A 22590-nucleotide genomic window follows, 5' to 3' on the forward strand; every position below is an offset into this window, starting at 1 on the left:
TTTTTCTTCCTAAAAGCAGAAAATAATTTCTGTGGGAAAAGACACCCACATGTTTTAACTAGATTTAGCACACACTGTTTTATTTCATTTTTTTAAGAAGTGGAGATGAAACACCAGTACAAAACAAGCTGTTTGATGGTGATTAGTTTCCTTTTTTCTACTTGTCTCTTTCCCCAGCAGAATGATGCTCCAAGACAAAACAACTGTTGATCTAAAATGAAAATTTGCAATTTTCCTGCAGAGTTTTTGCTGGAGGATCTACCTTGAGGGTAGGGGGGGAAAAACAGTTAACTTTTTTTTTTTTTTTTCCCTCTCTCTCTCTCTCTCTCTCTCTCTCTCTAAACAAGAGAGAAATAGCGACTTACTTACAAAGGCTACTTTGCAGAAGTTGCAAACTTGGCAGACTTTATCCTCAAACTGATCTTTGGATAATCAATCAATTCTCAGAACTGCACAAACTTTTGTGCTCCTTTTCCACTTGAAGCAAATTGACAGGGGGGTTTCAGAACTTTCTTAATTCCAAGGAACCAGCGCCTGGTAATGGGATCTAAATGCAGTTGTGGGAACCAGTTACAGAAAAGGCTGCTCTTAGGAGTAGGTCAACTAAGCACATTAACAGAGCAAACAGCATTCATGGTGAATGCCCATGACATTGTATTAAGCAGTCAATAGTGGTTATTTCTCCCTGGCAGCCAGGTGCACAGTATTTCTGCTAGTGCTGACACATGCCAGCAGGATTTAGCCTGGCACTCCCCACGCTAATATTCCCAGGGAAGAGTTGGGGGGTGATTTACTGAGCCCAACTGGTTACTGCGCCAGGGCACAGAGGAACTGGAGAAGGGACAAACGAGCGAGCAGCCCAGAGAAGAAAAGCTACAAAAGATGCCAAGCCCAAGCTTAAACTGGCTCGTTTTTTTTTCATTGCTCTCTGTTGTTACTAATGTCAAACTATGAGAAAGGGCAAGTCTGGACTCAGCAACCTGTACCTACCGTTTGTGTAACAAGCTGAAAGGCAATTACAGGCATGGCTCGCCAAATCCTAACTAATTTATACTCGTGGTTTAAAATGGGAAACTGTCCTTTGCTTATCAACTAGCTGGAGCTGCTCCATACACAATTCGGACAGCTGAAGCATCTCCGCAATGGGGAAATACTGCTGTGCAAGATTCCCTTTCTCCAAATATTACCACAGAGCTTTCCTTCAGGGAGGTAAGAAAATATATATAAGCATTCAGTAATATACATGTGCAATAATAATACGTGCACACATACCCCTATGAACAAGTCACGGTTATCAGCAAAAGTGTTCATGTCAAAAATGACTACATGCCTGCTAAATACCTACAAGTGTTGCAGGCCCAATTTTATTACCTCCAGTGAAGATAAATATTCCCAAGTCAGTGCCAGGATGAGGGGCTAGTTTACTTAGCCTCATTTTTCTCTTAACAGAGTCTAAATGTCCTGGCTGTTTGGAAACCTTGAGTTTTGGTTTTCCTGTTCTCTTAAAAAGTCAGTTCTCCAAATGTATTTAGTATTCAACCACACACACAGTGGGTTGTTAGCATTAATACCAGAGCTCAACAGTGCCTGGAGCAGATCTTTTCCAGAGGGGGAAAAACTAAAAACATACACAAAAACCCACAGACAACTTTTTTTATAATTTACTTAAACACCTCTTCACTTATCGCACAGTACACAGTAATGTTTGTTTCTTCAACAAAATAAAAAATCCTTTCAAACTGACAAATCATGTATGTATAACATGGCACGATCTGTTCCTGGGCAGAATATCAGGTTTTCAAGTGAAACCTAAGTATATGATCTGTCAATAAGAACTAGCAGAATGTACATACAGATATGTAGAGCTAAAGCTTAACAGTATGTGAATGAAAAGTTTTGCTTGTCCTATAAAAATAAGGATTGAAAATCCCATCAAGAGCTAAAGGAAATAACAGTTTCGCACTCTTTGCAATGAACTGTGAGCTATACGTTGGTTTTTTTGGTACCTTTATACCAACACAAAAAAGAAATCCATAATTGTATGTAATACAAAAATAATCAACATTAGTAAAGCTTACCTCTCGGAGTGTAGGCTTGCCTTTGAAAAATTCTGTATTCTTGCTACTTTTTGGTGGGCTGAATCTTAAATTTAGAAAAGCACAGCCATTAGCAATAGCCTCTAAAGGAGCAGGCCCTTCATACGGGAATCCGAGACCAACAAACAGCTGAAAAATAGAAAATTACCACTGTCTTAATTTTTGTTCTTTACAAAAATTGAAAGCTAAGAGCTAACCTCAAATAAACAACGACGCATTTCTAGAGGTACAAGCCTACAAAATGTAACATTAGGAAGAAAAGGACTCAGTAATGTTCTATTATATTCTATAACAAAATCATTAAGAAAATCATCATGCTCAATGCTGTGAGGGATTCGGCTGCTGCCCCCTCCTTCCCCTCACCTCCAGCCCAAGCAGCACTGGAATGTCCTGTAAAACAGATTTGACAATAATCTTCTGTAATGAGCTGAGAAGGTTTTTCATGTAGCTGAGGCAACAACAGACCCTTTCAGGTCCTTTTTGGGGAAAATCTCATTCAGTGGTTTGATTGCCGTTCAAACGAAATTGCTGGGGCTTTCTTGTCGGCGAGCAGGTACAGGTTTTCCAGCAGTTACCTCCCGGAACAGCTACACCACTGTACTCCGCTCTCCCCCACATCAGTTAATTTGTTGGTTTTGCCAATATGAACACGTTCCTGCCAAATTGCTTAAGCCTTCTAATTAAAACGGCAGATGGCAGCAAACATCAGCTGAAGACACTGTACCTCCTCAGCAAGAGCTTGCACAAGATTAAGCGGATTCAATGCCTCCAAGGGAAATTGAAGGAGAAAAAAATGCATCACGAAGCTATTCTTGTTACCAGCTGAGATTACAGGTGCTCTAGAAAAGGCAGTGGTTTTTTTCCAATGTAAAGAAATTTCATATTTTGTCACAGTTGCACAGCAATTATTTAGATCTCTGCCTCTTTCCTACCCTAGCACAATTAAAAACACTGAATTAAATGCAGGGTTCTTTATTTTTACCTTAAAATCTGAGTATAACGAGAGAATGAAGAGCTCTGATTCATAACAGCTATGACTGCCACAAATTTCTCAGCACCTCTTCAAATAAATATATATAGCTACTACTTTTTTTCCCCCAGAAAATAAAGAGCAAGCTTCATAACGATTAGGATCATGTATTCAGGACATATGTAGCTGAGGAGGCCAAACTGTACTATTTAACATTAAGTTTTCCACAACATGGAAGTGAATCCTAGTAACGAGAAATCAAAAACCAATGTTTTTTTTTCCCCAGTAGCTTAGGTAAGGCTGCATAAAAATTAAAATAATCTTAATGTTGATGCATAAAATGGTAGTCAATCTTGTTGAGTACAGGTGTTGCAGCATTAATCCTCTGACTGATGGCAACAGTGAGCTGTGAGTTGGCTGACTTCAAAGAGAACGGTGGAAACCTCTGAAGGGTTAAAACCTCTCAGCTTATTTGAGGACATACAATTTACTGCATGAAGATAAATATTAATATTTATACGAAAACAAATCTTCAGGTTAAAAAAAGAGTCACCTATTTGCAGAACGTATCTCAGTTATCTTACAGATTTAAATCTTACAGGAAACTCTCCAGTGCCTAATAGAAAAAGATCTGAAACACTATCTCAACAAAAGATTAACTGCATTTGCTAGATATGGCTAAAGATACATTATCTTCTAATCAGAACAAGTACATATTAATTCTCATCTTGAAAGAAGCTTAATTTCAAGAAATGTAATCTCTTGAAAGCAATGACTTACGGACATGAAATCGTTTCATACAATTTGCACACGGGATGCTACTTTTTTAAAATGCCCCTTAGTTCAGGCAGAAAACCAGCAGAGAACCAGCAGTTAAAGACATCTGAGGTATCAATTCTCCTATGATCTTGGGGTGTCTGTTATGTAGAGAGTGCTAGTTTCTTTGTTTTGTTTTTCCCTTTTCTTTTTTAATAAACCGCTGCTGTGCACTGCCAAACAGGTTTTTGTCTGTTCTGACTGGTGCATTTATTTAGGAGGAAGCTCCATGGGGAAAGGAACGGGTTTCTGGGTAGCGACAGCACAGAGCACACCATCAGCTCTTAATCTACAATAAATAGCCTGCACCTGCTTCGCATCCATTTTAAAACCTTACCTCTAAGCAGCACCATACCTTTGAAGAAAGAAAGAGCGGTGCATGCGATTCCTACAACAGTGCGTTGGCCCGCAGTGCCTGCCGGGCCCTGGCCCGCGGTTGTGGCCCGGCTCGCGCTCAGCTCCTTCCTCCCGCAGCCTCCCATCGCTCTCCACCACACCACCATCACCGGCCCAGCCAGCACCCCCCAGCGCAATCCTGACCCTGCTCCCCAAAGCTGCCCTTGTAAAAGTTTCTTGGCTAAGGAGCTAGTATTTTTTTATGGCCTAAACAGCAAAACTGAGGAGTATCTTGATTGACTCGAGACAGTCACATTCACTACGATTTGAAAGCAAAGCATCAGCGAATGCAGGACATATCTGTTAATCTAGCCACAGGATGCTCTAATTTACTAATCCTTTGAATTACGTGCAGCTTGTTATTTCTCAAAAGGGTAAAACAATCTGTTCCTAAAAGTGTAAGATGGAAACACTGAATGTCACTAATTGAAAAAGAAAGAAAAAAATCAAAATAGAAACGATAAAGGATAGAAAACTGACAACTATTTTCAAGTAGCACTGAATCAAACACCCTTCCCCGGGGTAGTCCCAGGCTCTGTGGAAGGCAGCTCCCTCCCACAAAACACGAGAGGTCAAGCACAGACTGCTTCTCAACTATTTAGTGATATAAAAATGCACACTTAGCACGCGTGCTGCCTCCACGATGGCTTTTAGGGTGTTCTCTTAGTCGATGTTGTGCCGGACACCACAGTCTGTAGCTGCTGCTACAGTACAGTTTAAGACCTACGTTGCAAAACTCCAACTGTGAACGTGCCGACAACATAACCGCGGTACCCACGGTTCAAAACGTTAGCCCTTATCTCGCACCATTAGCCGCAGTGGTATCGCTATGCAGGGCAGCAATCCTTTATACTCTACTGGCAGATGACTGCTTGCAACTGTTCCGTTCAGTATGTGAGCACTTTGCTCAACTTAAAAGTGTTTCTGAAAGCCAGAGCCATTATTTTTCATACAGTGTTTTAAGTGTGCACACGCCACAGTAGCTTCTGCATGCTAAAGCCACATATAGCAACATTGCTGCCAGGAGGAGCTTAGAGTATAAAAGTGTATCTACAGTAGATAACAGCAAATACATACAGATGTAAAATGGTTATTGGTAACAGCCTTGCTTTTTAAAGCCACTTTCCTGTTTGTATGGTCTACTACCCTGGTGTCTTTGCGTCTGCAGGTCTGCACGAACCAAAAAAGGGTTTTCACATCAGCAGTCTCACATGCCTAACTTAAATAAATAAATAAAGCTGGTATTGAAACCCATAAGCAGGAATACTTCAGTTTTCATAAGAAAGGTTCCTGGGAACCTTTTCTACCTTGACAGTGAACTGAACCCCTGCTATGGAAGTGCAGGTTTTAGAGGTGGCCACCCAGCATCGCACCAGCGAAACGGAAATGTCTCTGAAACGACAACCGCTTTACCACCACGTTTTGGGGCTGTGTTTCCCCCCCCCGGAAAACCACCGACTTTCAGCCAACACTAAGCAATTTATTTGTGGAATTTGTGGCACCAGATCAGGCTGCTAATAAAAATGAGTACTTGAACAAATAGTCTTTACAAATTACAGCCAAAAGTACAAAATAAGGAGTAAAAGTTTTACTTCACCGATGGAATAGTTCTTACTGGCTGAATATTCAAGAGGAAGTTTCACATTCCAGAGACTGTTCGAAGCGCTATTGTCCCCTAAACTCCTGGGTTTATCTTTTCATCTGGCCTTTCTTACATTAGTGCACTTTATCTAATTTATTCTTTAGGGTTGGTAGTTTTATCATCATTTTTGTATGCCTCCTTACTGAACTATTTTATATATTCTTTTCCTAACTACAGAAAGAAGAGGGTGGCAAAGACTATTGGGAACAATTTTGATAGATTTTCCTCATGAATATAAAATGTTTTTTGAAAAAGTCAATCCTTTCGTGACTGAAACATCTGTAGAATAGATTCACTCCAGTTAAATGACTATTCAGCTGCTCTTGTGAAGTGTGTGGAATTAAAAAGTATATTACTTTATAAAAGACAATATGAAAAAAATTCAGAAGTTCATTTTCCTATTTCTGCTTATCCAGCATTGGAATAGGATTTGTGTGAAACTACCTAATCCAGATATTGCACCTAGTTTTATTAACCGCCATCCAGAAACTGTAAATTCCATTTACTAGCAAAAAATAGACTCCCTCAAAAATTGACTGTGAATTGAAGTAAAAAGCTCTACCTGAACTTTCTCTAAAGAAGGAGTATTTCTCGAAAGTTCAGAACCAGTGTTTCCAAGGTAGCCTGGTGCAAGTCCTCCAGCTGCCCTCCCGGCAAGAAGCCAAGGAGGATGGCCGGAGGGCTGCCAGCTTGCCAACCCTATTTGCCTCTCCTGCGATGAACGGGTTCACATCTCCTCATTGGGAACTGTTCACATGTCCAGTCTCTGTCACGCACTACCCAGCTGAACTAGCCGTGATGAATATAAAACAGCCCCCTCCTGTTCGGAAAACACACGTACTCCGAAACGCACTGCTTCATATATACACGAGGACAAAATTGCGCCTCCACGGTTTTGAGATTAATTGTGCCCAGTATCAACTGCTTCAGGGAGATCAAAGGCATTTTGGCAGTGCAAAGCTCTGATGAAGAATCACCGTTTAGCTGTTACCTATGGCTATTTTGCTGTCTTAGGGCAAAACAGAGCAGCGTAAGGTAAACCAATGCCTGGGAGCACCTCGCAATGGGTGAGCTGGTAACCACCATTTAGCTCCGACTTTCTAAGAACGAGATATCCCTTGTCAGCTGACCTGGCAAAAGCTTGCTGATACAATGCTGAAATCACAGGCAATGGAAGACAATCCCTGCCCTTGAGTCTGAAAACATTTGTTTAGAAAAAGAAAAATCTGAACGTTTCTGGAAGCTTAAAGACACGGTTTGTTGCTTAGAGACAGCAAACAGCAGGCCCGGATGGTTCAAGGGAGCCCTGCAGACACAGATGTTACCATCAGGGAGCTGCGGCTCCTACTATCCACATACTTTCATCAGGACACCGATTGTCTAGTGACCAAAAAACCCCATAACTAAATTCATTAAAGGGATCTGATCATGTTGCCTAGTGATTAAAGTGATTATGATTAAAAAAAAGTTATCTTTTTAAAATTTTCTACCAGTGTCCTTGAACATCACGGATGTATGTGTGCACACACACAAAGCTGCTCTGGCTACAAAGCTCCCATTCAAGCCAGCTTGATTCTTGTGGAAAATTGCATTTATTTTTGCAGTTCAATCTCAGGAATTGTTCTTTCATGATTGACTCAGTATAAACACAATCAATCCACACATGCGCCAGCTGTCTAAGGGAGACAGGTGAATGATAAAGAGGTGGTGTTTTATGCTCAGCTATGTTAAAATATTCTCCCTTAAAGGACACCAGAACCAAAAACTGTGAATGCACAGGCAACAAGAATACTTAGAGCAAGTATGTGCATGAAACGAGATTAACACTGAGAGTCAATCATATGGCTAAGGCAGAACAGCCACTGTACCTATGAGATACTAAGCATCAACTCAGTAAAATAAAAAATATTCAGTTCCAAATGAAAAAAAAAGCCAATATTAATTAGATGGTAAGTCTCAGTTTCCCCTTTCAATCTTGGGATGCTGCGGTTTTAATTTTTCTGTTAAATTAAATATACCGGAACAATTAGGCATTAGACAGTAAAAATAACTCACGGTGCAACAAGCCATATTTCATTTCATTTGGTTGCAACATCAGAAATACATTTCACTCTGATCTGCCTGACAATGAAAGACAACAAAATATTAGAAGGGGACGGACTCTTAGCTGCTTATCATGAGGTTATAATTTTGTTAGCCTGACTGCATCATAATTGAATACATAAAGGAAGCAACTTTGGTCATTTGCAAATCTGCTAAAAAAATTCAAAAAAGCTATATGAAAATATTATTTATAAATCTATTGTAAAATAATAAAAAGAAGGCTTATTAAGAAAGTGCATCAAAGAGGTTATTTGATAAAAACACTAGCTTTCTGATATGGGGGTCTGAAACACATTGACGTGTTTCTTAGTGCCATCTGCTAAGAAATACAGCAAGTTCTAAAAGGATTTTCCCCAGTGTTAGAAAGAAAAAAAATATATATAAACGATGCACAGCAGTAGTACGGAAAATTACTAAAAATCACAAATGTTTTTAGGACACTGAGTGCAGCAGAGCAGAGATTCATGTTTTTTACAAAAATACAAACTATGGAAAATATAGCAACTTTCTGATCTCATGAATACTTCACCATCACAAGCTAGTATCTTCTATCTGTCATTGAAAGACTGGGTTTATTAGTGCAAGTGTGGCGTTAAACTAGTATGGCTGCTTGCTCTGTCATAAAATCCACGCAACTCTGCAAGCACTGTGCTGAGCTGCATAATGTGTACGTATCAACTTCTACTTGTCCTAAACTAAGTACATCTGTACACTGCATCCTGGAGCACAGCAAATATGACCAACAACCACCACATGAGCTAGCTACTTAATACGGAAAACCAAGATGTTTGGTATAATAAGAGAGCTGATAAAGAATTAGAGATGAAGAATGTTATTCAAACATAACCAGTATTACAAGCCATACTTTGCAAATTATAAAGGCGTCAGCAATTTTATAGGAAGTTCATCAGCTTATTTTACTATTCCAGTGAATAAAATGCATTTTCTCAGAAAGTAGTCACTGTTTGTACTAGGGGTTCTTACAATGTCAATATTCTACCCACGTCAGTACTAAGATTAACACAGTGATTTCATTCTCCACAAAGGCAAAAGCTGGGTAGTCTCAGTTATTATCTATGATAAAAGTAAATGTTGACCTTTTTAATCTGCAACATTATGTGCACCTGTATGTGTCAAGTACATACACACCGTGGTCGCCTTTAAAAAGTCATAATTTGCCAACAGCTGTCACACAGACTTCAAATTACCATTTTTCCCCCAAATATTAAAAAAAAAAAAAATCTCTGCAGCAGTGTTGGATAAGTGGGAGGTGCTTCCTTTCTTCTTCTTTTTTTTTTAATAGGTTCTTATATAGAAGTGCACAGCAAGAAATCCATCAACAACAGGGAGTAAGTGGTAAGGTTCCATACATTTTGCTAATTTTAAACACGCAAACCATTTATTTCACCAACTGGAAATTAAACATTTTATTTAAATGCAATCTACTGAAATGTTTCAATGCTGTAAATTGTTCCACAAAGGTTAGGGAATGGCACAGAAAAGCCCACAAAGCATTCTAACTACAGGAACAAAAGTTCATTTATTTAAACGTACATGCTGCCCCTTATCTTGAGTTCCCTTGACTATGGGGCTACAGGCAAAGTGCTCTTTCTCTGTCCCTTGCTGCACAACTGGAGCAGAGGAAGGAGATGAACAGAGAATGAAGTGCCTGCCTTTCATCTTTTCTCTCCTTGAGAGTAGGGTCACTCTAGGTTAAAGTCATCAGTAGGGCAGAGCAAGCATACCCATTGAACAGCTGTCAGACAACACCTAACCTCCAATTTATGGAGCTAAAACAAAAGCACATTCTCAGATGGCAATCTCTGAGCTGAGTATCACATCTAGGAAAAGAAAAAAAGCATTTATTTATGCTTTTCAAGCTGGTTGTAAAATGTCTCTCCTAGATTGTAGGTTGTGGTCTCAATTTTCTAGGAATAGCTGTCAATCCACAAAACATGGACATGGTGAAGAATGCATTCTCAGTACTCAGAAGCAATTTAAACTCCTTTTTATTTGGCTGTTTTTCCAATGTATTAAAATTAGGAACTCAATCATAGGTGGTGAAATGCATGCATTTCAGATACTATCTGTTTTTAGCTATTTTAACCATTTCTCTGTCTTGCCAAACTTACTTTGGTCTCTCTCAGTAGAAACTGCAAATCACGCCCACTGAGTATACCATGGTTTTTTACGTAGCCGGGCATATGAATAGTGCTGGTCGCATGAACAGTTCCATGGACTTCCATATAGGTGTGAATGATGTCCAGATAAGCCTTCTTATCCTGTAATAGCAACAACAAATTAAGTTTGTTTCAGTCTTTACACATTTCAAGTAGTAGTGTTTTATCAGAACTGGTTTTCATCTCCTCTACCAGAGATACCTCCTGTGCCAGAAAGGGAAGATGTTCACTGGTTCTTCTATTTTATTTTTTTGATTCCTATAGTACTTGATCTCTTATTACACTATTAGTTTTGCTTTTTACTAGATTGGAAGAAAGCTGCAGCTTGCTTTATTTATAGCAGATGCAGAAATAAATCAGTATCAAAAGTACCATTAATTTCTAATGGGACAGAAAAAACAGGCTCTCGGATAGCTGCAATCTCAGCACTGCTTAAACATACTTCTCCTAAAAATACTAAAAAACTCATTCTGAAACATCAAATGCATAACTGTATGAGCATTATTAAAGGTGACAGGCATATACACCACTTCAATGCTATTACTTATGCAAATTCTCAGTACTTATATAGAGCTGGGCAAATAAGTGCATAGTTAGTCCTTAAAAAAAGTTTTCTGCACGCTAGCTAGAGTTGTCACTCTGTTTTTGTCAGGGATGCAACATAATTATTGCTTACTTTGTTTGGGAAGAAAAGGCTTAATCTCACCTTAATAGAGCTGTGCTCTTGCCAACTGAATACACATCTTTACCTAAATACCTGACAAGTCCCGTATGAATATTTCACTTACCTGAAATTTCAAAAGGATTTGGAAAAGATTAGTAAAGACAATCAGAAAAGAATAGTAATGGATTTTGTTTTGCCATTAAAAAAAAAAAGTACACCATCCTAGTATGCAAACAAGAATTACCTCAATTTTCAATGCCATATGGGGTTTTTTTTTTGAGTTTTGAAAACTACTGACACTCCAAAACCAATTAGCTAAAGATTGTATTTACAGCCAGTATGCAGCACCGATCAGAGACTTTCCCTCAATATTTGCACATAGTCTCAGTAATAACTCTAAAATCAGGCAACAAGTTTCTTTACTTTTTGGCAGGAAGAGAGTTTTTAAGAATTCTACTTTCAGTCACTATTTTTGTCCCATAATTCTGTACTGCTCCCTCACAGCCTTATGTGAAAACTGGCCAACAATTTTAATGAAGTTCATTCAAAGGGCAAGTAGACTGGCAAAATCCTGTTGTTTCAGATCTTGCAGCAGTAAGATACCAGGCCTAGGTAAATAAATGTTTCTTTGCTAAATGGACTGTTGATACACATTTGCACATGCAGGGTATTTAATGACAGATACAACTGGCTTTTAGCTTTAGCTTCCTCTGCTGGTGATAACGTTTGTGATGAAGTGGATTGCCTGCTCCATTATTAAATCGCTCTGTTCTGGAAGCTATGCCCAAGATTACACTACACAGAGAACGTCCCGGCCTAAACACTATATAAAATAGCCAACAAATGGAGACAAATGTGCTTTCCTGTTTGACGAGAGTATCTGCTATCCGGCATGTCCATGTACAGGCTGCAGAGTAAAAGAAGCTTTTTCTAGCCTGGAGGAGGTAAAAGGACAAGGATGAGGGAGCTATCTCATTGGTTCAACAAAACCTTTAATCCACAGAAAACAAAAATTTATTGACTAAGACAATGATTTTGGAGTCTGTCTCAGGAATTAGTATAACTTTCACACAGTTAAATATTATTTCTTCTCACCCCCTCAACTCAAACACATTTTCTGCGGGTGGAAGGTGCAAAAAGGCAAGGCACAAACAAGCTTTTGCACCTTGTACTTCAATGGCTGCAGTACAGTGGAGCTGATATCCTGGAAAATAGGTGAGAGAGCTCTAAGAGGCTGTGTATGAACGCAGCTGTCTGCAAAGTGAGTTTTCACATCTGACAGCCGCTTGTAGCTGCTGATGCAATTTTCATTTTATCAAATTGCCTAAATACCTGAACCATCACCTCTCATATCTAAATAGAATAAACCAAGCATAAAGAGGTGAAGTGATTTTTCTCTCTCTCATGATCTTTTAGCAAACTAATCAGAGAGATCCTGAATCCAAAGTCAACTGTTCTCAGAGCGTGCAGTCCTAAACTCAGCACACTAAGACCAACTCAAAATTTGGTTATGAAACCAGGAAAAGCAGTTAGGAGGTCAACTCATCATTACATGTAAATAAAAAATGAAGTCAAGCCTAATACAAATGGCTGCTTGAAATGATGGGGGATTAGAATACATGATCCACAAGATTGTTCTCCATCCTATTTTTTTTTTTAAGTGAAATATTAACCCTGCAAATAAAGAATGAAAAACAGTCTCTCTACAAATGCCACACTATCGCCCTTTTACTTTCCTATTTTTATCTTTAATTTAGAGCACCATATTTTTTATAGCTCATGTTATGTGTCGTCTCCAGAAATGGTGGCTTTGGGTAAATTGTGTCTTTTACATAGGGGTCTCCAGCCACAGTTTGCCAAAACAATTAATTGGATCAATAGCATCTTGCTGGCCACCTCCTTTCCTGGAAAAGAAAATGCTGTGAAAGCTAGAGGATTCATGCTGGTAACTGCAGATTGCTCTGAACTAATGTCTTTCATGAAGGCCACTGATAAACGTGAAGGACATACCTGTGTACATGCCACGTGCAGAGCAAGAGCCAAACATCTCCAGCAACTGAGAGAGAGACTGCTCTTGCGCAAACCTATTGTGCATGTGCTGTAGGCACCGTGGCAGGGCAGAGGAGAGGCTGCACAACTCGGCTTTCCCCTGCCACCAGAAAAATCTTTACGGGATGCACTCCTCAGGAGAAATAGTGCGTCACTGCTTTAAAGTACTGTAAATGACAGCCGCTTCAATTAGACACAAAAACACCACCTTCGGATACACACACACCTAGAGCTGCCAGACTATTCGGAGGCCGTGGAAAGGATATTTCTTCCTTCCAATTGTAGGTGCTTTACAAACTTCACCAAACCTGCATGGGAGAGATATGGCCCTCACTGCCTCTATTCAGAGACAAAAAATGTTAGGGGGCTTGCTGGAGACCACGTAGTAAGCCAAAGGAAAATATAAAGCAGACATTGTTGCTGTTATTGTTATTTAATATAGATTACTTTAGAAAGGAAAAGCTTGTCCAATTTTTTATTTTTCTTTTTACTTCAGATTTGAATGACTGAAAAAGCTTTCTCCTAGCATTTGTACAGCAACATAATTAGAAACTGCGGAGAAGCTCTTGTTTTGTTACCATTGCAGCCTTTTTTTCCTTATGAGAGTTCGGGAGAAATATAAACGGGGCAGCCTGCTCTTGTTTCCAGCATGCAGCCGTGGTCTACTGCTAGAGGCGTACCATCACGCTGCCTGCCAAAGCCGATGGGTCACGCTCCAGCCTTCTACATGTGAAAACAGAGAAGGCTCGGAAGCACAGGTACCAACGACAATGTGATCTGCCTACCCTAAGAACTATAAAACACCACCTTGAACCTTAGCGGCTAATGGCACACACCCTGATAGCACAAATGCACTTTAACTCAAGAAAAATGAGAAGCAAGGAACTAGACAGAATAAAATCAGGATTACATACAATTGCAACTACTTATTTTAATGATTTAAATGTCAAAATTACTAACCTCTGTTATAAAAAATTAAGCAGTTTTAAAATAAAATTATTATAAAACTTATTATAAAAATTATCCAGTCTTCACCAGCTTTCTGACGGTTCCTGTGGAACTGCACTTCTGGGCATATCACTCTTCAAAAGTCACTCAGATTCAAAAGGCAATTTTGGAAGAAAAATCCATGAATCACTACTGAATACAGAGACATTCCCTTTGGCCCAAGAAGCCCATGAACCGCTTGTCTCCAGTGGCTGCAAAGTGTCCCTGATTTTGCATTCTTCCTTGCACATCAAGTCTCGGCTACTGATGGAGTCAGAACACTGGACTTGGTAAGTTTTTGATTTGACCTGGCCTTGCTGCTGCCTTATCATCTTAAGTATTGTCTTAGTTTCAAAGATGAACATATATATACACCATCTTGTCCTCTACACTACCACTTGTTTTCCACAAAATAGGGGATACTTAATTAAAAAAGAATGAAGCAGCATACCAAGATATGGTAGATAGATATAGACTTCTATTCTTTACTTATAGCAGCACTTCTGGAGGCAGAGGGAGGGTTTAGGTAACAAAACCATGTAAGAAATATTTCATAATAAATTCAAATTATATGAGCAGCTGCATGAACTATATTCAAAATTCAACATACAATCAATCAACACAATTTAGGAAAACACAGCAAAAGCAGTGACAAAATGGTACATTTTAAGCATTTCTGCAAGCACATGCAAAACAATAAATTAACTATCCATAACCACGACTGAGAACATTATTTAAGCATGCAACTGATTTCTTTCCTGATTCATAGTCTGAAACCACAGATTAAAAAAATCAGTATCCAAAGTAGCATCGATTTTTCCATCCATAATATTTAGAACAATAATGGGACATTTACATGGTGTAGCTGTGTTTCCATCTCCATAAGAGAGGGGAACTACCGCAGAAGACTGCACTATAAAGGCTTTTTCCTCACACAGAAGAGAAGATAAACAGGGAGAAGATAAACAGGTGTAAGCAAGGGAACCTATTTGTAAAAATTTTATGAATTGATTTTGAAGCCACAGAATAACAATAACAACAAAAATGCACAAAAGCTGAGAAAAATCTCTTATCCCCAAAAGAGCAACCCTCTTTCTTTTAATCAAATGAAAATTTTAAAGAACAGTTGGTACCAATAGCAGTCTTTCCTTTGTTCGCTGCATGCAAAAAAGTCTTTAATTTCTTCACAAATCTTCCTTTCTCACACAAAAAACTCAGAAAGCACAATCCCTTCTTTATCCTCTTTTTTACTTAGTGAAAAACTATTGCTTTCATAATCATCTATAAAGTACCATAAAAACAACATTGCCATTTTATACCTGACAGAAATCTCACTAAAATGTGTCCTTTTGCATTTCAAAAGATCTTGAATTGGCAATTCTGTCTAGAAAAGAGTAATTTCAGCTCATAAAAGTATATATTGTAATAAACCAGTTCACAAGAATAATCGTGGTAAATTTTTCCACTCCAAACATTACAAAATTTGAATTAAAAACTTGACAGAATCTAAATACAGCATTTATAAATAGAAAGGCTACAAGTAAGCAAATCAAGAAATGTGCTTTGAAAACAAATGTTTTATCAACACTCCTTCAACTCCGTCTCCTGAGCTTACTTGCTTGGGTGGGGTATAAATAGAAAGGCTACAAGTAAGCAAATCAAGAAATGTGCTTTGAAAACAAATGTTTTATCAACACTCCTTCAACTCCGTCTCCTGAGCTTACTTGCTTGGGTGGGGTATAAATATTCCTTATTCTAAATCATTTGACATTATGTCCCAAATTTTTAGTTTCTCCAAAATGAATTCAAAGAGAAAAGATTATGGGCTACAAGCTAGTAATACAAAATCAACAGAGTTTGGACCAGACCATGCCACTCACCCCGTATCTGCTGTCCATAGTGCAAATCGAGACTTAGAGCATGAAAGTTCACCACATCAAAGATGAGCCAATTACTTCTCAGACTCAAAATGAAAGAGTAACAGCAACAGTCATACAAGTCTTTTCTGAAGCATTTTTCCAGCAGCAAAAATAAGCTTGCCATTCAAGAAAGACATTTCTGTTGATCACTGACTGCAGAACTGTTATTACTGTATGTCAATTATTTCCACCTACTTTTAAAAGCTTCACTATTAGGCCTTTCTCATCAAAGACATCAAATGACAACAGTCTGACAAGTCTTTCCCTAAGACAATGTTGACAGGAAGGCACAGCCTGAAGTGCTGAAGTTTTAAGTTCAGTAGATGTAAGTGTAAGAAGTATAAATGCTACAATAATACATGGCAGAAAAGCATGATGCGCGAAGAACTGAACTCTGCTTTTACTTTTCTTGATGTGGTACAGGGTGGGCACCAACAACTTTGCTTTAACCTCAGACTGCCAAACTGCTGGGTTACATATTTTTGCAATTTTAGACCAGATACCTTCAAGAACACCAGATATTCAGCAGAGGAGGAAACCACATGTGCAGAGCTACAGGCCAATGACATTACAGAAGAGTCTGAGTCTCAAGCTGGTTTATGGGGCTGAAGCTCAAACTGCAAAGTACACGTAAAACAGCTCATATACGCAGTCTCACCTCACACTAAAAGAGTCAAAACACAATGATTGTATAAAGCCTGACGAATGTTTTTCAGAAAAATAAGAACTACTGCTATAGACCTTTGTGTATTTCCTAAACAGGCAGTGTTCAGTCTAGAAGTCCTAACACCTGGAGGATTATTTGTCAAAACATCAAGGCCAAAGTAAGCCAAAGTCCAGTGGTATATAGTATACAACAACTGTAACTCTAAAATGAGATTATGACACAAATATTGCGTAAACTTGGAAAATCTCTCTTTTCAAGAAGTGTCATGCTCTCAAAGACTTTTCAAGACATCCTTGAATAATGGAGTTCCTGTTCTACAGGGGAAGCTGAACGAGCGCACAAGTGCTGGGAAATTCAGTGTAAAACAGTATTAATAGAGCTAAATGTATAGTGATAAGTCACTAAGAACAGACGATGTCTCTTGGAGCTCAAATATAAAACTGTCCAACTGTTAACCATGGAGCACTTAATGCAGAACACTGAATTAAAAATGGATTTGGTGAAGATTCAGTAATTATAGACTAGCAGTTATTTTACAGTCAACAAATTAGCTGAAACGTAGAACACAGAATTCTGTCTATATAACCATATTAAAAATAATAGAATAAGAATACGCAGTTCTTTTTGCAGAAGGAAATTCTCTCTCAGATTGTTAGAGTTCTCTGAGGAAGCCAATCAGTGTATAGAAAAGGGTGATTCGGTTTGTGTAGTATACTTGATCTTCAAAAAAAAATTTGTTTTTAAGGTTCTTAAAAACTAAGTCTTATTGGGACAGAAGGGAATCACTCTCTTGAGCGAATACTCAGTATGTAAATGGGAATAGGGAAGTGATATACACCACTCTGAGTAGTAATGTAGTAGTAAAATAAAACCAACTTCAAAACACAGCATGCAGAAGGACATCAACGCTGAATGCTTGGGGTTCCCAAGCTCTTGAAGAAGACCCCTCAGTGGGAGACTTCTTCAGTAGAAGTAGCAACTTCCCAAGAAGTTACCAACAAGAAGTACTCCCTTCAGTAACCTAAGAGACTGAGTGACTAGGAAATAAAACAGCAGACAAATTCAGTGTAAATAAATGTAGAGTGATGCATGTGAGGAAAAACAATCCTAGCTTCACAAAGGAATGATGAACCTGAGCTGACTACTACTACTCAGGAATGAAGATTTTTCATTATGATACAGCGCTCAATGGAAAAAATCAGTCCAATAGTCTAAAGAGAATATCATTGCACCTTTCTATAAATGCACAGTCCTCTCTGTCCTTGAATACTGCATACGTTTCTGGTCCTTCTCAAAAAGAACCCAAGAGACCCAAAAGAGGGGCAACAAGAATCCAAGCTAGAGAATGGCTTCTATTGTTAACTCCAGAAATCTGTAACTAATTAAGCCAGGATTCTTCAGCTTGGAAAAGGCAACTTAGCAGAATATAAAAGAGGTTTACAAAACCACGACGTACATAAAGCACGTGGATAGAGACGAATTATTCCTAATCTCTTCCAACACAAGAGAGGCCCAAACAAAGCTAGCAGGAGGCAGGTTTGGAAAAAACAAAAGTTAATGGCTTTTCCTGCAACAGGTCAGAGGCTTGTGGGACTCCATGACAAAGCATGCTGTGGAGGCAAGAAAGTTTGCACAGGTCCCAGATTAGACAAGTCCTTTGAAGAGCCCTCTAATTGAGCTCTCAAAAGTTTGTCAACAGAGAGTTTGTCAATAGACAACTAGACTCAGGAAATTCCCTATAGTAAAAACAGCTGGAAGGAGAGAGAATATGCAAGGGAAGTATTAGGTAAACTTGACATGCTCTTGCTCTTTCCTGAATGTCCATTTATGACCTTTTTGTTACATACCTACCAAATACATTTGTACAAAATATACCTTAGCATATACATAGTATTTATTTGCACAAAAATAATCTTTGTCTATAAAAAGAATAAAATGTCTCAATAAAGACTAGTGTTCTTCACAATCTGCTGGAATTCCTGCTCATTCAGTTCCCTCTCCTCATCTTTAGCTATTTGAACACTTCTTGCAGTTTTTCCACCCACGAAGCTTTCTCCAGTGCTTTGTCCGAACTATGGTTTTTGAAAGCTTTAACAATTTCATTTATATCGAATGCTCGCTAATGTACATATACGGTAGAAAAGGCCACAGTGCTGCTGAAAATTTGGAGGAAGATGAAATGAGAAGACGCCAAGACAAGTTTGTGTGCGCACTGACTGTACAGGGGAGAAACAGTGAGGATTTTTTCTCCCCTCCCTTCTGTATCTTCTGGCTTCAAACAGGAAAGGAAATGTTTAAAGCACGTTGCTAATGATGAGCTGCAAAACCCAGTCAGAAGGAAGGGAAAGGTAACACTGCAGGTAATCATCTTATGACTGTGTATTACATATTCAGGGCTATTTTCTGATACAGGCAAAATCCTGTCTTCTCTCCTGGCATTCCGCAAAACAAAACACAGCAAATAATTTAAAATGAATCCTGACTCACTCTTCTATCAAGGACTGAGGGTAGAAATAACAGAATAGTATGATGTGGAGTTGCACAAAGAAGAACAAAGAAAAGACTTCTACCTAAACAGGAGTGAAGACAACATGAAAGGCTTCAAACATTTCCTTTTAATTGAAATGTTCTGTAATTAAAGCCAATTTTGATAATGGAGAGTATTATGGGTTTCACTCGCATTTTATTCATTCCATTTCATTCAGGCAGAGAGAGGTCACTAGTCATTAGTACTGCCAGAAATCCCAGACAAAAACTCAAACCTTTGATTACAACAAACACATTCAAAGCTTGGCAAATGTTGTCTTTGATAGCTTACCTGTAAGGACAACCTTTAGAAATGTACTTAGTGCCTCCTGTTTGTACTCCCCAACCCACTTAAGACCAATTTAGTTAACAGAGCAAAATGATCAAGACAATCTAGGTTTCTTGCAGTCTCTGCAGCATACATGCTTCATGATTTCCATCAAAACTTATCTGGGCATCCCCTTGGTAAAATGGGGTTAATGCCACTAGTCTCAGGCCATGGGCTGACATCTTTTTCTGTATCCAGAACCGTCAGAAGAGCTCCCTGTATTCCTCTGCCCATTACTCATCACCTTCACATCAGAGCTTAACTCCCCTCAAATGACGTGCCAAGGCAGAATGTTGCCTGTAAGCAATCCATAATTCTCTTTAGCTCTTAGTTTAAACAATTTAAACAGGTGGTACAAGCTAGCCCAGTTTGTCCAGTCATGCAGCCTATCATCAGAGCTGGGGACAAGAGGATTTCTAGCAAAGGTAAAATGACAAGCAATTTGGGACCTTTTTTCTACAGGCCGAGCTGGATGCAGAAAAAGAGACAGGTCCATAATTATAAGAATCCTTGATGGCAGTTAGCTATTCTGGTCCCCCCTCAGGGGGGAAAACAAAATCACTCTGAACTGACAGTCTGGTATCCTGTGTGTATCTCAGTTCCATTTCAGATCCGATTGGTTTAAAATTAAATGAGTTACTTGCAAGTGATATTCCTAAAAAGCCCCTCAGTCTGGGATTCAGAACATCCTCCCTTCCACATTGTGCTTCTCTTAATGACTGACTAGAAGCAGCAGTGACACACGTATTCTGTGAAGATTACACTTTTGTTAATTGGCCATATCCAACATAAAGAAAAGTAGCAGGATAAATAGATTAGTCTGGGTTCAGTACAAGCCATAGTGGCAGATGAAAAGAGCATTAAACTGGGGAAATGAAGGAAACATGAAATAAGCAAATTATACAGACACAAGATTAGTTCAAGCTTTCTGTTGATCAGAAGAATTGCATTTTTATCACTCTCAGTAAGACTTTCCACATTGTCACTCTTGCAAACCCTATCTGCAGTGATCATACCGGTGCACAGGAAACATGGGCAAGCCAGACTGCAAGCTGCAGTTATGATGTGCTTGATGTTACAAGCATACAACATATATTTTAATATGGCTAAATATTAAGTCATACATCTCAGAAGAAAAAAAGATAGGCAATATTTACAAAATGGAGCACTGTCTTGAAGAGCAGCAGCTCCAAAAAAGGACAGAAGAGTCTTGGTTGAGAAGTCATCTTAATATAAGTTCCCACTGGTGTAAAGGGGATATATGTAATAATGTATATAGTGCTACTTTTTCATTTGGTGCTGGTATGGCCAATGCGCCCCTTGCTAGTATTCACTTTTCAAGAAGAAAGCAAACAATCTTGAGAAGGTTCAGAGAAAAACACAAATACATGAGAATAAAGATTAGAAAGCACAAAGCTTTCAGTAGTTCAGTACAGGCTTTTCAGAAAGACAACTTTGACCTCAACCTATATATTCCTACAAGGTAACAGAAATGTTATCAGTCCTGTAGACAAAGTTTATAATTGATACAAAGCTTGGAAATTAAAGGTTTGGGAATTTGAATCAGAAATAATGCAGAAGTTTAAGAGAGAGGGCAGTTACTTAAGGAATTTACCAGGGGAAGTAGTGGGGTTTCCATTGTGTGCTATTTAAAAATCAACATTAGATATTCTTTCCCAAAAAGCCATGTTCTTGTCTGAATCAGCTCATGAATATCCTGTGTGTCATACAAAACCTCAGGCTAGACAATTACAAGGCTCTCCTCCAGGCATATAAGCTATTAATACATATTGCTGAATTAATGCAGACAGAATAAACTGGTAAAGATATATAATGTCAGCTAAAAAATCCTGGTGACTAAGCAACAACATTGTTCTCATATCCAACTACTACTCAACAGGTTGTTCTGCTGATATGTACTTCCTACCAACCAGGTCAGGAAATATAGATGATCATTACATCCAACTGTTCCTAAGAGACTGATAATGAGATCAGGAACTGAAAGTACCAGGGCCTCAACCACACGAAGACTTGGATTAAGGATCCCAGCTCTACTCCAGCATTCAGCAGACAGAGGAACAGACTGCAAATGGGGAGATACTAAGTCATTCTACAACATGAGCCAAACATGTACTCCTTCAAATTCCCATTACTTTAAACAGCTTCTGCATTTTCCAAAATTCTTCTGATATCAGCACTGTAAAAACTTGTATTATTTTATGGAGACAAAATAAGCATCCTAATTATCTGTACGCAAATCAAGCCCTTTGTCAAAGAAGGGAAATGGTACTCAACTCTCAAAATACCATGCATCTATACACAGCTACATACACTAGAAGCTTTTGTAGTTTTTCTTCTGTCAGTGAAGAGTGCATAAAAAACAGCAAAGGATCCATCTCGATTGAGGCAGGCAGATGTTTCCTCATCAGAAAAGCTCCAAACTGTGTAACTCAATTCTTTAAATGTTTATTTTCAAAAAAAAAAACTTCCTAGATTTTGAGAGCAGGGATGCTTTCAGTTATGAGTTATGCCTTATTATCTTGATCAAAGTAAATTTGACCACACAAACGAGGATGGAACACTCACCTTCCAGAAGCTATCCACTTTGCCATAAACTAGAGACTGATTCTGCCTTTTGATGTCATTAATGTGTTTAATGTCACTGGAATTCAGATGCTGCTCTACCACAAATCCAAGAAAGCTGTTATCCGGAGTATGAGCTGTAAGAAATAGAGCATATTCAAAGTCTTTTAAAGTATCACTTAATGTTATAAAAGCGTGGCCATTGTCAGAAAAGTAGTTGTAAGAAACATATTATTCAACAGATCGCTTCTTAACATACATACTGAAATACACATTTGCTTGCTGTATTATTATTAATAATTCTTATTAACTTTAAGTCCTGCTGCACACATCTACTGAAGTAAGCAGTTATTTTCTGGCTCATTTCCTGCCTGCAATAAAAATTCTGTATCTGGACCTAGGCCAACGATAATGATTTTCTGTGTGCTCAGCTTTATTATTGGAGATAAGAGAACCATAAGGAATCCAGCTTGACAGTCTCAGAGAGCACAGCAGCAACAGCTTAAAAACCACCAATGTTTCTATGCTTGAAAACAAAGCTGTAAGTTGCTGAACAGCATAAATAAACTTTAGTAACTTTTTTGGGTTCATCTCATATATTGGAAGGGCTAACCCCAAACATCCAACTCACTACACATTACACATCCACCCTAATTATTAGCCT

General features: G+C 38.6%; 1 protein-coding gene across 4 annotated transcripts in view; it reads right to left on the bottom strand.

Moving 5' to 3' along the window:
• MGAT5 (alpha-1,6-mannosylglycoprotein 6-beta-N-acetylglucosaminyltransferase) overlaps positions 1-22590 on the bottom strand; it is a 136426-nt gene that overhangs the window by 16184 nt on the left and 97652 nt on the right. For all 4 annotated transcript variants that reach the window (XM_064514625.1, XM_064514626.1, XM_064514628.1 and 1 more), the window contains exons 11-13: positions 21930-22063; positions 10156-10305; positions 2079-2225 (exon numbers count right to left, since the gene is read on the bottom strand). In XM_064514625.1, the coding sequence (XP_064370695.1) occupies positions 2079-2225; positions 10156-10305; positions 21930-22063 (431 nt within the window). The remainder of the gene's footprint in view (positions 1-2078; positions 2226-10155; positions 10306-21929; positions 22064-22590) is intronic.

This window comes from Dromaius novaehollandiae, chromosome 7 (assembly GCF_036370855.1).
Source record: "Dromaius novaehollandiae isolate bDroNov1 chromosome 7, bDroNov1.hap1, whole genome shotgun sequence".
Taxonomy (NCBI): Eukaryota; Metazoa; Chordata; class Aves; order Casuariiformes; family Dromaiidae; genus Dromaius; species Dromaius novaehollandiae.